This window comes from Heteronotia binoei, chromosome 6 (genome assembly GCF_032191835.1).
Source record: "Heteronotia binoei isolate CCM8104 ecotype False Entrance Well chromosome 6, APGP_CSIRO_Hbin_v1, whole genome shotgun sequence".
In the NCBI taxonomy this organism is placed as follows: Eukaryota; Metazoa; Chordata; class Lepidosauria; order Squamata; family Gekkonidae; genus Heteronotia; species Heteronotia binoei.
The window spans coordinates 40304131-40317970 of NC_083228.1; the positions used below are offsets into that span (position 1 = coordinate 40304131).

General features: G+C 38.1%; 1 protein-coding gene across 4 annotated transcripts in view; it reads right to left on the reverse strand.

The window, feature by feature from the left end:
* Positions 1–13840, reverse strand: part of EXOC6 (exocyst complex component 6) — a 121702-nt gene that overhangs the window by 37822 nt on the left and 70040 nt on the right. For 2 of the 4 annotated variants that reach the window (XM_060241336.1, XM_060241335.1), the window contains exons 19-20: positions 12034–12063; positions 6108–6249 (exon numbers count right to left, since the gene is read on the reverse strand). In XM_060241336.1, coding sequence (XP_060097319.1) covers positions 6108–6249; positions 12034–12063 — 172 coding nt within the window. The remainder of the gene's footprint in view (positions 1–6107; positions 6250–12033; positions 12064–13840) is intronic. The other 2 variants (XM_060241337.1, XM_060241338.1) reach the window with 1 other exon arrangement.

Consider the following 13840-nt stretch of genomic DNA (forward strand, 5'->3'; position numbering starts at 1 on the left):
CAAGGATGTCAAGCTGTTGAATTATTTTTCAAGAAAGAAAAAAACAAACCAAGAACTCTTTAAGTTTCCCTCCTTCCCTCCTAATGGCAGCCTCCATCCAAGCAAACTATAGTTTAGTTGTGCAGTACTGGCCACCAGGCTCAACTGGGTCATGGGGAACCCACAAGGACATGCAGAAACCACCTCACTTTTTCCTGTAGCACCCTCCCCATACCACTATTTTCTCTTTTTCTCCTCCCCTTGGAAGTCCCCATATCTTCACCTTTGCTTTTTTCCTTCTGTCATTCCCCTTCAACAGCCAACCTGCCTGTCATCTTCCCCATCTATATTTATTATTTGTTTTTTTCATTTCTACCCTGCCTTTCTCCCCAGTGAGGATCCAAAGCAGCTTACATCATTCTCCATTTTATCCTCACAACTACTCTAAAAGGCAGGTTAGGCTGAGAGTGTGTGACAGGCCCAAGGTATTAAGTTGCCTGCTGGTTGCTGCTAGGCCTGGCTGGCCCCAGTGAGTTATCCATTAATGACCGAAACAGTCTTGGAAAGTTTCCAGTACTTGTTACTAGGACTGACCCTGATAAGTCCTGCCTCAGAAGCCAAAACAGTATTGCATCCTCCTCTTTCCTTTTCCTGACAAAGACCAAGGCTTGAAATCTGTCCACAAATCTGGGGCTCTTTTCAGATTTTGCAGAAAGATCTGTTTTGTTTGTTCACTGATCCAGTCTCTGAATTTAAGTATCCATGATTTGGCCACATTGTGATTTCACTGTATTGATACACTTCATCCAAACATAGTAATCTTAACAAAATGTAATCATCTGACTTGGCATATGAAAGGTACTTTTACTCACAGGTCTTTCTTCCTTATTACACATTTTGAGTTTGAAAGACCTAGGAGTAAAATCCTATGTCAGTACTGAAGCCAGTATCAGCTTGATTGACCTGGAGGAAACATCAATAAAATAGACAGATAGCATATAATCCTGATTCTAATGCTGAACCTAGCTCCTGTACAAATCAATAGACACAGAGATAGGAGCCAGCTTCAGATATACTGTATTCTTCTGCAGGCTTGGGGGACGCCTCCGGTTTGCCAAAAAAAATTGAACCTCACCAAAATGGAGGAGGATTAAATCCCCTCAAGGAGAAGAAAATTGTTCGTGCTTGCAAAATATACTGTAGCTGCTTCTGGAGCCCCTAGGGCTGGGAAGAGGTGCAAATGTCACTGCCACCACCTAAGCCAGATAAGTGGGAGAAAGTCTGATCCACCAACATAGAAGCCAGGCAGGTAGAGAAGGTGGGCTGGTGAGTAGGCGGCCCAGCAAGGCGGGGTGGGGGTAGGGTAAAAGAATGGTATCCTGCCCATGTACAGGTACCTGCTTGTTAATCATCTAATCATATCCACATAAAGACATCCATGGCTTTGTTGTTTCAGCTGCTGGTGACAGATGTTGAAGGATACTAGATCATTAGTCATTTTTACTGCATTTTTAACATTTAATTTTTTTTTTTTGCATAATTCATTGTAGTTTATTTCTACATATGTATTAGATTATTCAAAATACAACATTAGATTTAAGGCCCCATTCGACAGGCTGTTCTATAGGAGAAAAAAAATCAGTTGATGTCAGATCAGTATACAGTCCGGCACTACTACATTTACTTCTAATGTATCGTTCAACTACAGTGTTTCAACATGAAAGACAAAAAGCAAGCAGACTCTCTGCAAAGGCTATTGAGCTAATGATGAAGTAGATAGCCTTTGGGCCCACAAATAAAAAATCTGATATGATCTACCTGTGAAATATTGATGTGTTGACAAACAAATTAGGGGTGATGGTGGAGAAGAGATGAGCACTATGTTTAGCCAAACTTACTAGTAGCAAGCTGAGACTCAGCCCTACTGCCAGAATCTCAGAGCCTCATCTTGGGTTTAAAACCAGCCCTGTGTGCTGACTGAAACAGTCTGCTATGCCACTGTTTAGCATGTTTACTAGGGGTTGCCTGTCCATGCAGTAGTACAGTGTTGCACAGCAAATTGCTCAGAACATCACCTTTATGATGATCTGCCACTCAGCAGTTTAGTATAGTGTAAATATATCACTACAATTTCACAAGGCAATGGTACAATGTCAAAATGTATTTATTCAACCATACCAAACTTTATGTTTCAAGTCTCACAACCAACATAGCCTCGAAACAGTATGGGTAAATGCATAAGTAGTAACAGTAAACCTTATATATATAAGTATACCTTACATTTATACCTTATACTGGCTCTCTATAAGATATAGACAGTTTGGTGTAGTGGTTAAGTGTGCGAACTCTTATCTGGGAGAACCGGGCTTGATTCCCCACTCCTCCACTTGCACCTGCTGGAATGGCCTTGACTCAGCCATAGCTCTGGCCAAGATTGTCCTTGAAAGGGCAGCTGCTGTGAGAGTCCTCTCAGCCTCACCCAACTCACAGGGTGTTTGTTGTGGGAGAGGAAGGTAAAGGAGATTGTGAGCCGCTCTGAAACTCTGAGATTCGGAGTGGAGAGCGGGATATAAATCCAATATCTTCTTCTTTTTCTTATATTAAGTAGGCTTCAAGCTTCCTGCATTCTTCCTATGCTGTCTTGCAACCTGTGCACCCTTGTCATGAAACCCCTTCTGTGGTATATAGAATATATTCTATGTTCAGTTCACAGAGGATAATACCAAGGCCCACAGGTCTAACCAATTGCCATTGTGCCACATGAAGAAAGTGTGCACCCCAAAATGTATCCAAAAACATCTCTTGGCAGCACAGGGCAAGAGAATACTGATTATAACAGACAAAATATCTTTGAGGAAAACTTTCCTGGCTATTCTTTTTACTGAGAAACCATAAGACTGCCTGGAACACAGATTTAAAACCACTCCTACATACCTGTCAGTCAATCAAATCTAAAAGGGAAGAAAGCAAAAAGCCTTTGTCTTCCATCTGGGATTCCATACATTCCCTGTCCAACAGGGATTCCCTCCCACTCATTGCCTTGATGGGCATTTCAACAGAGTATAAAGATGAAGTCAAAATGAAGACTATGATGCTGAATATGAATGAAATCTCTCTCAAAAATCCAGGAAGCTTTCTGCCTCACACTAAAGATGATGAAAGGCAAAACTGCATCCAAGTCCATAGGCTACAACATGCTGTTTGTAAACTTTCCAGTCACCTAATTGAATTGTTCACATAATTCGGATGCTAAGGTAAGCATTGCTGTTGTAACCATTAAACTCAAAACACCAAAGGAGGAACTTAAAACCAATAATAAGCAAGCTGGTTTAGTGATTCCTGGAATGTGGCTGAGACAGAACTAATGAAATTTTTAAAATAAAGCAAATTCAGCACATTCTAAAGAACTTTATTTTTTATAACATGCAAATTAAGCAATGTATTCTGAGATAATTTTTAATTTTTTTTATTTTTTTACGTTATATTTATATCCCGCCCATTCTATACAGACTCAAGGCGGCTAACAGCATAAAATAGACAGTAAACAAAAACAATATTAAAACAATAAAACAATCAGATAAATGGCAATGGCGCTACTTCAGGCGGATTATGTAACATTTTCTTTCTCACGCGCACAGATCCTAGGCAGTTAGTACTAAAGCGTGATAGATCCAGATGTGGTGGCAGCCCTCTCCCATTAGATGTTATATGCCATCCAAAACAGTTCAGTCTTGCAGGTCCTGCAGAACTGCGATAAATCCCGCAGAGCCTTGATGGCTTCTAGGAGGATGTTCCAAAGTATTGGGGCCACAACCGAGAAGGCTCTTGCTCTGATGGAATTAAGCCTAGCCTCTTTTAGCCCAGGGACAGCCAAAAGATATTGAGAGCTTGATCGCAGTGCTCTCTGGGGAACATGTGGGGCAAGGCGGTCCTGCAGATAGGTAGGTCCTAGGCCATATAGGGTTTTGAAGGTTAATACCAGGACCTTGAAACGGATTCATTACTCAACAGGCAGCCAGTGCAGCGCTCTCAGCACAGGCTGAATGTGCTCCTGACGGGGAAGCCCCATTAGTAGCCTGGCTGCAGCATTCTGCACCAACTGCAGCTGCCTTACAGAAAATTATTATACCCAAAGATATGGTGGCAAGCCCCACTCATGACAGCAGCAGAACAGACTGCCCACAGAAAAGGTATATATTCTGTTGACAACCTAGATATGCAGAAAAATAAGACTGTAAATTAATTAGATGACAACAATTCTGATGATGACTGCATATACTGTAGGAGCACAGAAAATTACAGCAGATGAGTGTCTGTCAAAAGGAAAGGGTAAGCCAGTCTGCTTATGGAATCCTATAGGGGGATATCCTAAAGGGGTTGAAAGATTTCCAAATTGCTCACCATAGACCCTTCCTTATGGGCCCTTAAGCTTGTCTTTTCCATCACCAATCCCATTCTTATTTCCCTTTACCAATTCTCCTCAGTGCAAGACATCCCAAAACACACGTGAAATCTGCTAACAAGTTATACATAAACCTTTGGTTGTTTGACAAGAAGTGGAGTAAGGAAAGCATCTGCTTATAAAAGAATCACCAAACATATTGGAATGAATTTTGTGAAGCATGTGACAGCCCTTTTAAAATGGAAGCAAGAAAGAGTTGAGTGGAAAATTCTGAAATCTAGAACAAATTTTCCAACACAAGAAACTCTGGAGAAACCATACATCTCCTTCAAAACAGACCCCTATATTGACATTATAAAGGGGCATGACATAACATTATGTCTCTGTTCTTTATTTATAGTATCTGTAATCTGTTATACTATTCCAAATTTTAGGAAACTGGAAGGGACTCCGTGCATCAATTAGTTTGGTGCCTCTACCAGATAGGATACCTCCCATTTAAACTATGCTTCATGTATGCCCATTAAAGCCCTCTTCTAAAAAAAGTGCTGCTATTAAATTTATTCTTCATACAAAAGATATTACGGGTTTTTTCCTGGCAGCAGCAGCAGATGATGATATTGGATTTATATCCTGCCCTATACTCTGAATCTCAGAGCGGTCAGAATCTCCTCTACCTTCCCCCCCTCCCCTCGCAACAGATACCCTGTGAGGTAGGTGGGGCTGAGAGAACTTTTCACAGCAGCTGCCCTTTCAAGGACAGATAGATAGAATCATTTACGAAACTTCATTAGCGCTCATACACATCGGTTACTTGTAGGACATATTAAAGTTAATTTTACTTTATATGAAAGTTAGTTTACTGCAATTCATGGCACCCAGAATGTCCAGTCTTTTCAAATCTCCCATGAACTAAATCTATGCAACCTTTCTAATCAGTTTGTTCCATTACAACATTTCTGTTATTGTTAGAAAACTATTCCTCATATTTGACACAAGTGTACTTTACCATAACTTATAACCAATAAAGGCCAGGAATCTCTCATTTACAAAACAATCCTTAGCTCAGGGTTCTAGCAACTCAATCCTATCCAGTTCAATACCAAGGTAATAACTGCACAGCATTACACTACAATCACAATCATTTATAAAGTCCTTTCAAGGCTCATGTTTTTGTAAACATAGTGCTACATGTCAGGTTTCTTATTCTGAATACACAGAGAAGCATGTTGTGAAGTACAGATTAAGTTATCAGAGGCATAGCAGTTCATATATATAAGAGATAGCCAAATTGTGACTCGGGAGCCATATGTGACTCTTTCACACATATTATGTGGCTCTCAAAGCACCCACTGCCCCATTAGCTGGCTTGGAGAAGGCATTTGTCTCTTTAAATTTTCCAAGCCAAGTCAGCCGATGGCTGAGAGAATGCATTTAAAGTTAAAGTTGCTGTTTTCCATCTCTCCCTCCCCCATCTATTTATCTATTTTCTTCCTTCCTGCACTCAAACATCTGATATTCATGTCTTGCAGCTCTCAAATATCTGATGTTTATACTATGTGGCTCTTATGTTAAGCAAGTTTAGCCACCCTGATATATACCATTCCATTTAAGATAAACTCTCCATATGCACCCATTCCAATAAGGCATTTATGTTGTAGATCGACATTTTAACAAACAGAAGCAAGTCTGTCAATCTTAGTATAGTACTTGGTCTCATACTTACATTCACACTGTATGACATCCAAGTTAAACTGCTGGATTGCTCCCATGCTGATTTGTTTTAAGTCATTATCCAACAGCATCTGCATCAGGGAGGTTGACAGATGCTGGCAAGCGGACATACAAGCAGTCTGTGCCACCTTCCCCTATCAAGAAAGGTAACAAGAATAAACAAGTACACAGGATCAGAATGTATAATCTTCACCTACATTTACTAAGTTCAAGGCAAGGAAACAGTTTTAATGTTCCAGTTATAAACCATTTGTTCTGTTTTAAAACCGCAGCTTCCTTTACAGGACAATTCTGAGCAGTTACACTTTAATAGGTTTAGAAGGCTGTAACTCTGTTTAGCATTGCACTGTTAGACTCTTAAACGATACTCTTAAATGCAGAAGGTAAATACATGTTTTTGTAATGTCTGTGAATATGGTGCAAAAGCAATTAAAACTGACAAATTACATACTCCAGCATCACATAGCAGAAAACACATGCTTATGGGTTATCAACAACATGGAACACTACAATATTCCACTACACTACAACTACGAAACACCACAATATTCTACCGTTGTGTATTGGAACAGTTCTGCTACTCTTTGCCACCTTCATTTAGATCTATAAACTAAAAATCACATTTCCCAAGTCATATGCAGCCTTCTGTTCAAAATTCACCTACATGTCAATAATGACTACATTTTCAATGTAATATAGTATAATTTGTATTATTTGCCATTGCCAGTTACTATTCTAAAAAAAGATTGGAGAACATGCTAACATATCCTGGGAACTGACTGCACATCTACTCAGAAATAACCCCCATCATGTTCAATGAATTTGATCCAAGTAAGCATCTATACAACCAATAATTATATGAGCTGTGATCCTAAAGTAACTTAGGTTTAATTTGAACAAGAACTTTCCTCTGTAGCCAAATCTGATCATTTTCCTAATAAGTTAGGCTGACAATCATTTCAGAAGATGAAAGACATTAGATGTTGCCTTTAAATGTAGCTAATTTATATTAAAGTACCACAGCTAGTTTTTAAAAAAGAAATAACATCTATTAGTGGTATAGTATATTCTTTGACATAATAAATATTAAACTTAAAAAGGACAGGCCTAGCAAAACAAGAGTTAAGGTTTCATGGCCCACACATACAGATCCTGATATTCACAGCATATGAAAACTCTGAAGTTGGTGGGCAGTTTTTGCAGGCAACACACAGTATCCTTAGTTGTGTTCAGCTAACCCAAAATACATGCAATAGTCAGTGCTAAGAAATTTTATCTTTCCCTCCCCTAATTTCTATGTTTACCCTGCATGTTACAATATGTTCACATCTCTGAATGCAAATTCTGCAGACCCATAAAATTATTGGGTATCCTTTACCAGAAATTTTACTGAACTCTGTTCTGAAGCCAACGTATTTGATAGGAACAGACCAAGTGTCAACAAATAACACAAGGAACAAAGCACAGCCAGCATGCTTAGACGTCTCCCAAACCCAGTGGTAATTACACTGGGAGACATGCAAAGCTATTCCCCAAACAGAACAATATCAATATGAATGGGGGAAAGAAAGGGAAGGGGGGAGGGAGAGAAGGGAGAACAAATCAATTAACTTAATTCAATTATGATGTAGCAGATTTAAGACACTTAATGGAAATGTCATTTTGATTTAATGGAACAATTGCATTTTGGTTTCATGCAGTGCTTCATCAAATCAGCTCCGTGTCCTATTTTTTTGTGCCAATGTAATGTAATAACAGTAAGCAGATTAATTGAGTTATCAAGATCAAAATATTTTAACATCCAATTCAATCCCATATATTGTAGAGTGAAGACTGTACTGTACAATATTCCATTTCACCTCTCTCACCAAACCTATGTGTTCAGCAGTTTAAAGCAGGCATATCAATAGGTCTGGAGCACAAGGAAATGATTACAATAGATTTGATACAAAAAGTGAATTTCTATGACTCCTTTTGTTAGCTTTCATTCAAAATACATTAAATACTTGTTATAAGTGATGTACAAATGCCAACACCCTAAAAATTAATACAACTGCTTTTAACTATGTACTTGGACTACAGGCTTATTGCTGTCAGGGAAATGTAAAGCAAAATAAGGAGAAAGAAACAGAACAGTTTGAAGTCTCTTTTACATTTTAGAAGAGGCTAGAGAAGCAAGTCTGAGCTTTAACTGCACCTGAAATTGTTTTTATTGCTCACTTTTCCAAAAGTTTTTCAAAGACGTACTTAGCAAAATATAAGTCCCTCCACGCAGAAAATGTACAAAAGTGATAAAACAAATTTGCTTGTGTTTAATGGGATGGTCATTCAAAATCATATTCATCAGTAAAACATTGTCCTTCATAGAGTACAGCAAGCTAAACGTTTTGTTTCCATTACTTCCTATTTCTTTTAAACACATTTTTTTCAAGGACACATAAGAACATAATCACCATCAGTTAAAAAACGGAATAAAAATTTTTCAGCTGCATCAAAGTCCTCTTCAGTTATTAGCATTAGAATACTGTTTAACATAACTACATCGATTAAACATATTTAACCGGGGGGGGGGGGGAGAGAACCAGTTTCATCTCATTCCTCTGAAGTACCCCATAGCTACCAACACTTTTTGTCTTTCTTCCTCAAATTAAATTCATCTATCCCATATTTTGTATTCCAACTTTGCAAAGCTCAAGAAATAAGGACTCTTTTATACATGTATAAAAAGGAACACCTGCTAGGAGTTAGGCATCTACATTTTACCCACCCCCCCTCCACATTTGCTGAAATACAAGTTTGTAAAAAGAGAAAACCCTTAGACAAACTTCTTATATTTCAAAGGAGTTTGTAAAAGAGAATCTGCTGACATGTTAAATCCTTTCTGTATCCAAAAGCTTTTCTCTTAAGAACAATTGCTGTAAAGAGACGTTTGGCTCCTAGGAAATTCCCAAAGGGTCAGCCATATGCATCCTTCCATGGCACCTTCACGATGCAGCTTTCTAGACCCATGCTATCTGACTCAAAAGCAGCTTTCATCATTCACTAGGGTGTCAGTCAATATGATTTATGGACTGCATTCAACAAAGTCAAAGCATATAGCATGAGAAATATGACTACAATCTGCTAATTTGTTTTGTATTGAGCCACTTAAGAGTCAAAGACCTGATGTCAGACTGAGACCAGCAACACAATTAACCAGCCGGTGACAGATTCATCCATCCTCCCTGCCAGGCTGTGCCAATCAAGGACAGCATGAGACGGCATTTGGAAGAATCAGTAAGAAACCCCTTTCTTTAAGTAGCCTACGTGGGCTTTTGATTGACAGCTTCTGAATATCGCTTGTGGAGCACCACCGCCTTTTATCCAATAGTTCCTCACTGCAAGCTGTGAAATACGGCTTTTACTGCCAATCACAGGAACAATAAGACAATTCTCCAAGCAAACAGGAAACAACAAAAGTTGTCTGTTAGAGTCAAAAGACAGCAAAAACATACAGATAAATCCTTAGAGCCAGCACAAACCAAAAGGACCATAAAAACTATAAAGTCCTCAAAAGGTAAACTTCTAGTTTAGAAATTGGATAAGAAGTCTGAACATCAGTTACTAACTTTGACATACAAGCTGTTTCAATACAGAACAAATCACCTCCCCCCCCAAGAGCAATCTAACAATAGATTGGATCCAGTGGTTCTTCTTCCATTAACAAAGAAATATTTCACTGGAAGTTCTCCAATGGTAGGGATTTTTTCTCCAAAGAAATTTCCTTAATTAGCTAAAGGGAACCACTGGCTCTAACCCAATATTTCACCCTTATTTTGCTATAAGGCATTATAGGGGGCATCTCCATACATACATCTAATCCCCATGGTAAAGGAAGTAGAGCTTTATGAAGCTCAATAAAATCAGAAAGTAGGATAGTGGACCCTTTTGGTTATGTATGTTCCATGAGTAAATTCTGGAACAGATAGCTGCTAGAGATTCTGTTCTTAAGGAAGATAGTTTCAAGTGGGTAGCCAGGTTAGTCTGTAGTAGTAAAACAAATTTCAAGTCAGTAACAACTTAGAGAACAACAAAATTTTCCATGTAAGTATAAGCTTATGAGTCAAAACTCTCTGGCAGATCATCTGCCAAATGTTTATACTCTAGAACAGGGGTTTTTTTGTAGCAGGAACTCCTTTGCATATTATGCTACACACCCTGATGCAGCCAATCCTCCAAGAGCTTACAGAAGGCCCTGTACTAAGAGCCCTGTAAGCTTTTGAAGTATTGGCAAGTGGCAACATCAGGTGTGTGTGGCCTAATATGCAAAGGAGTTCCTGCTACAAAAAAAGCCCTGCCCTGGAAACATCCGTTGGTCTCAAAAGGACTCTTAATTCCCACTGCAGGCCTCTGATTCACCACTTATGCTGTTCCTATGCTCACCTGTTCCCTAAGAACTGCATTCTAGGGTGATCAATGGGCTAATGCAGGAGGGAAATTCTGCCCTATTAATGCCTGCTATTAGCAATATCAACATTGGGATCTAACCAAATCATTTGATTTCCCCCCACACACACACACATCTTACAAATACTATAGTATGGGATTGTAAAATAAATCTTTGGTTCCCCCAAATGCAAGGCTTCAGAATACTTAAATATGCTCATTTTAATCATTACAAGAAAAACAGATAGATGCAGCTCCCACAACGTGTTTGCACCAAGATAAACACAGCCTTTCCATTTTAAGGCACATATACTGCAAGTCTATCATATTTTCGTGTTCACATTGTAAAACTTTGATCAGTTTCTAATAACTAATAAAAATAATAATAACAAAATGAAAGAATGAGTCCAAGAGCACAAATTTGCAAAATCTGATGGCCACAGGGCAACCATTTTGGACTGCCTCATTACTGACATCTCATTTGCTCCTTCCTGTACAACAGCTTTTGGTCTGCCCTTCATTTTTACCATCTATTCTTACATAAGCTTTATAGCCTTTGCTTTATATCTTGCATGTCTGTAAGACTGGGCATTTCACTTTTCATTCTTAACACTGTCAGTGAACATTTATATTATTGAGTACCTGACAGATAAAGAGATGGATTTTATTTATTCCTTCAAGTAATGTATGCGCATAATATGTACATAATTCAGTATAAATAGATATAGAACCAGTTTGACTTTCAGACAGTTTTTACATGGTGTTTTTTATTTTTCTGATAAAGCACTGGTTTAATAAAATATTCTATTGTATGAAACATTATTATCAGGTTAAAAACATGCTGGAGACAAATGAGAATTCTAAAAAGAGTGAGCTTTCCCAACCCAATTTTAAAAAGCCAGCAATTCTATTTTAAAAGTAGCAATTATTTATTATAATGCAAATATTTGTGTTAGACTAAAGTAAACTTCTTAAAATAAGTTGATGACCTGAAAATAATTGGGGCATGAATCCTTTAAAGCAATCCATCATCTTTTTTTTTTAACAAAATACATTTGGGTGCAGACATTCTCTTAACTTCAAAAAGTATGTTTTGAAAGAGGCTAAGAAACTTTCACCAACTCTTTATTCTCAGCCACTATTTGGCCGTTTTAACCCTATTTTGTATGCAGATCTCATAGTTGCATTTTGACACTTGACCTCACATCCAAGAGGTCTTGTGTCTTCTTTGAATGATCTCATTTCAGATGCAATGCATGCCCTATCATGTTTCTATGAGCCTTTAAAAGGTTCCTTCTGCCTTGATGTCCAAAAGACCAAGGTTAGTCTTCAACTTGGATTCTGCATGCAACTACACAACTTAGCAGCGAGTAGATCAAATCGAATCGAGATCTTTTTAATAATTCACTCTGTGCTGAAGCAATAAGCCTGCAGGCAGTTCATAGTTTAAGTTTTCCATGTGCATGCTTTTTCTAGAGCTTGCGTCTACTTACCGACATAGCTGCATGGTCATTGTTGTTATTCTGAGAAGGAAACCAGTAAGGCAATCAAAACAAAACAAAAATTAAAAAGCACTGTCAACATCAAATTGTATTGGGGTAGCAATCAGAAAGGGAAAGAATTATTAAGAAAATAAGCAGTAAGCCTGCTAATAAGCTTTGTTTCCAAAAACTTGAGTGGTGAAAACTATATTTATTACTAGGAACAAAATTTGTTTTTCCCTATCTCATGGCCAGAAGGTTCTTAAGACAGTGTTACCAAGATAAAAATCATGCAACAAAACAATCAAAACAAAAAATAGACTAAATTTGACTTGACTCAACAGAAAGCTTTGGTAAAGTGAAATAGAGCCTCTAACCAAAGACGCACATTTTAAAGGATTAACAATATTAATTCTCCAGAATGTCATAATAACAAAGCACAGCACTAATACAAGAGCCAGAAAAGTAGCATATTCAACATAAACAGTATGTCTAAAAAGACATTCTGAAAACACTTAGCTAAAGAGTTATTAGAAAAGGTTTCGGATCAAATGCAATTATCATGGTAATTCCAAACACTATGAGTGGGACACAACATGCTAGGCTGAGTAGTCTTCCACTCATGCATACAGATATAAACTCCTGCTTTCTAGTTGTAGGTCTCCCCCCTCCAATGGTGGGGGGGCTTCCAGAGTTGCTTTCCATGTAGCATTCGGAGACTGCCACATCACTCCCTTTTTCATAGGTATGCAGAGGCACTTTTATTTCACACACACGAATGGTGGAGGACTGGATCCTGGCCGTTATAATCAGCCTGTTATTTAACTTCTTTATTGAAAATACATGTGGGAATTGTTTGTGTCCATCCAAGTCACAGCAAGTGATACCTATAAAAATATTCACCCTAAATTGATCAGTGCAGTACTAAAGAAAGCAAGATGCTGCCTTTGTCATTTTTTTACACTAAATTGTTCCGGATGGCATATGACATCTAAATGGGAGAGGGCTGCCACCTCACCGGGATCTATCTCGCATTACCAACTGCCTAGGATCTGACAGCTTTGAAGAAAGGAAGGTACTATATGATCCTGCCTAAAATAGACAACATAGCACCACTGTGATTTTATCTGATTGTTTTACTGTTTCCATGTTGTTTATTTGATGTTGTTAACTGCCTTGAGTCTTTATAGAATGGGCGGGATATAAATCTAATATAATAAATAAATAATAAAGCTCTTATCAGTAGATGAATATAATAAACAGTGCACTAAAACATTTAGGGCAGGGGTATCGAACTCATTTGTTATGAGGGCTGAATCTGACATAAATGAGATCTTGTCAAGCCAGGCCACATGTGTCACAAAATGTAATGCCATGTAGCAGAGATGTAAACTTTATAAAGGACACAATTAAAGATTTTTTTAAAACTTAAAACATGCTCAAAACATTAGCACTCTTGCAATATTTTGTTTATTTAAGTGTCTGACACTTAAATAACTGACACCACTTATTACATGAAAATCTGGAGACAATGTCTGTGTTGCAGGAATCTTGAGTATGCTGTTCAGGTATGTATCTGTAAGTTGTAAACCTACTTTTGATTTACTGACATTCATTACAGAAATCTCATAATCTCATGTTTGAACCTAAGACCCAGAGAAAAACATGAAATGTTTGGGCACTGTGAGCTTTTGTATATAAGCTGCTTCATGTGCTGGTCAAGAAAATGTGAAGGCACCATGACGCAGACTGAGGGCTATGTGTTTATCTACAAAACCATAGTTTTCTCCAGGACATTTTTGGTAGAAAAAGCCCAACA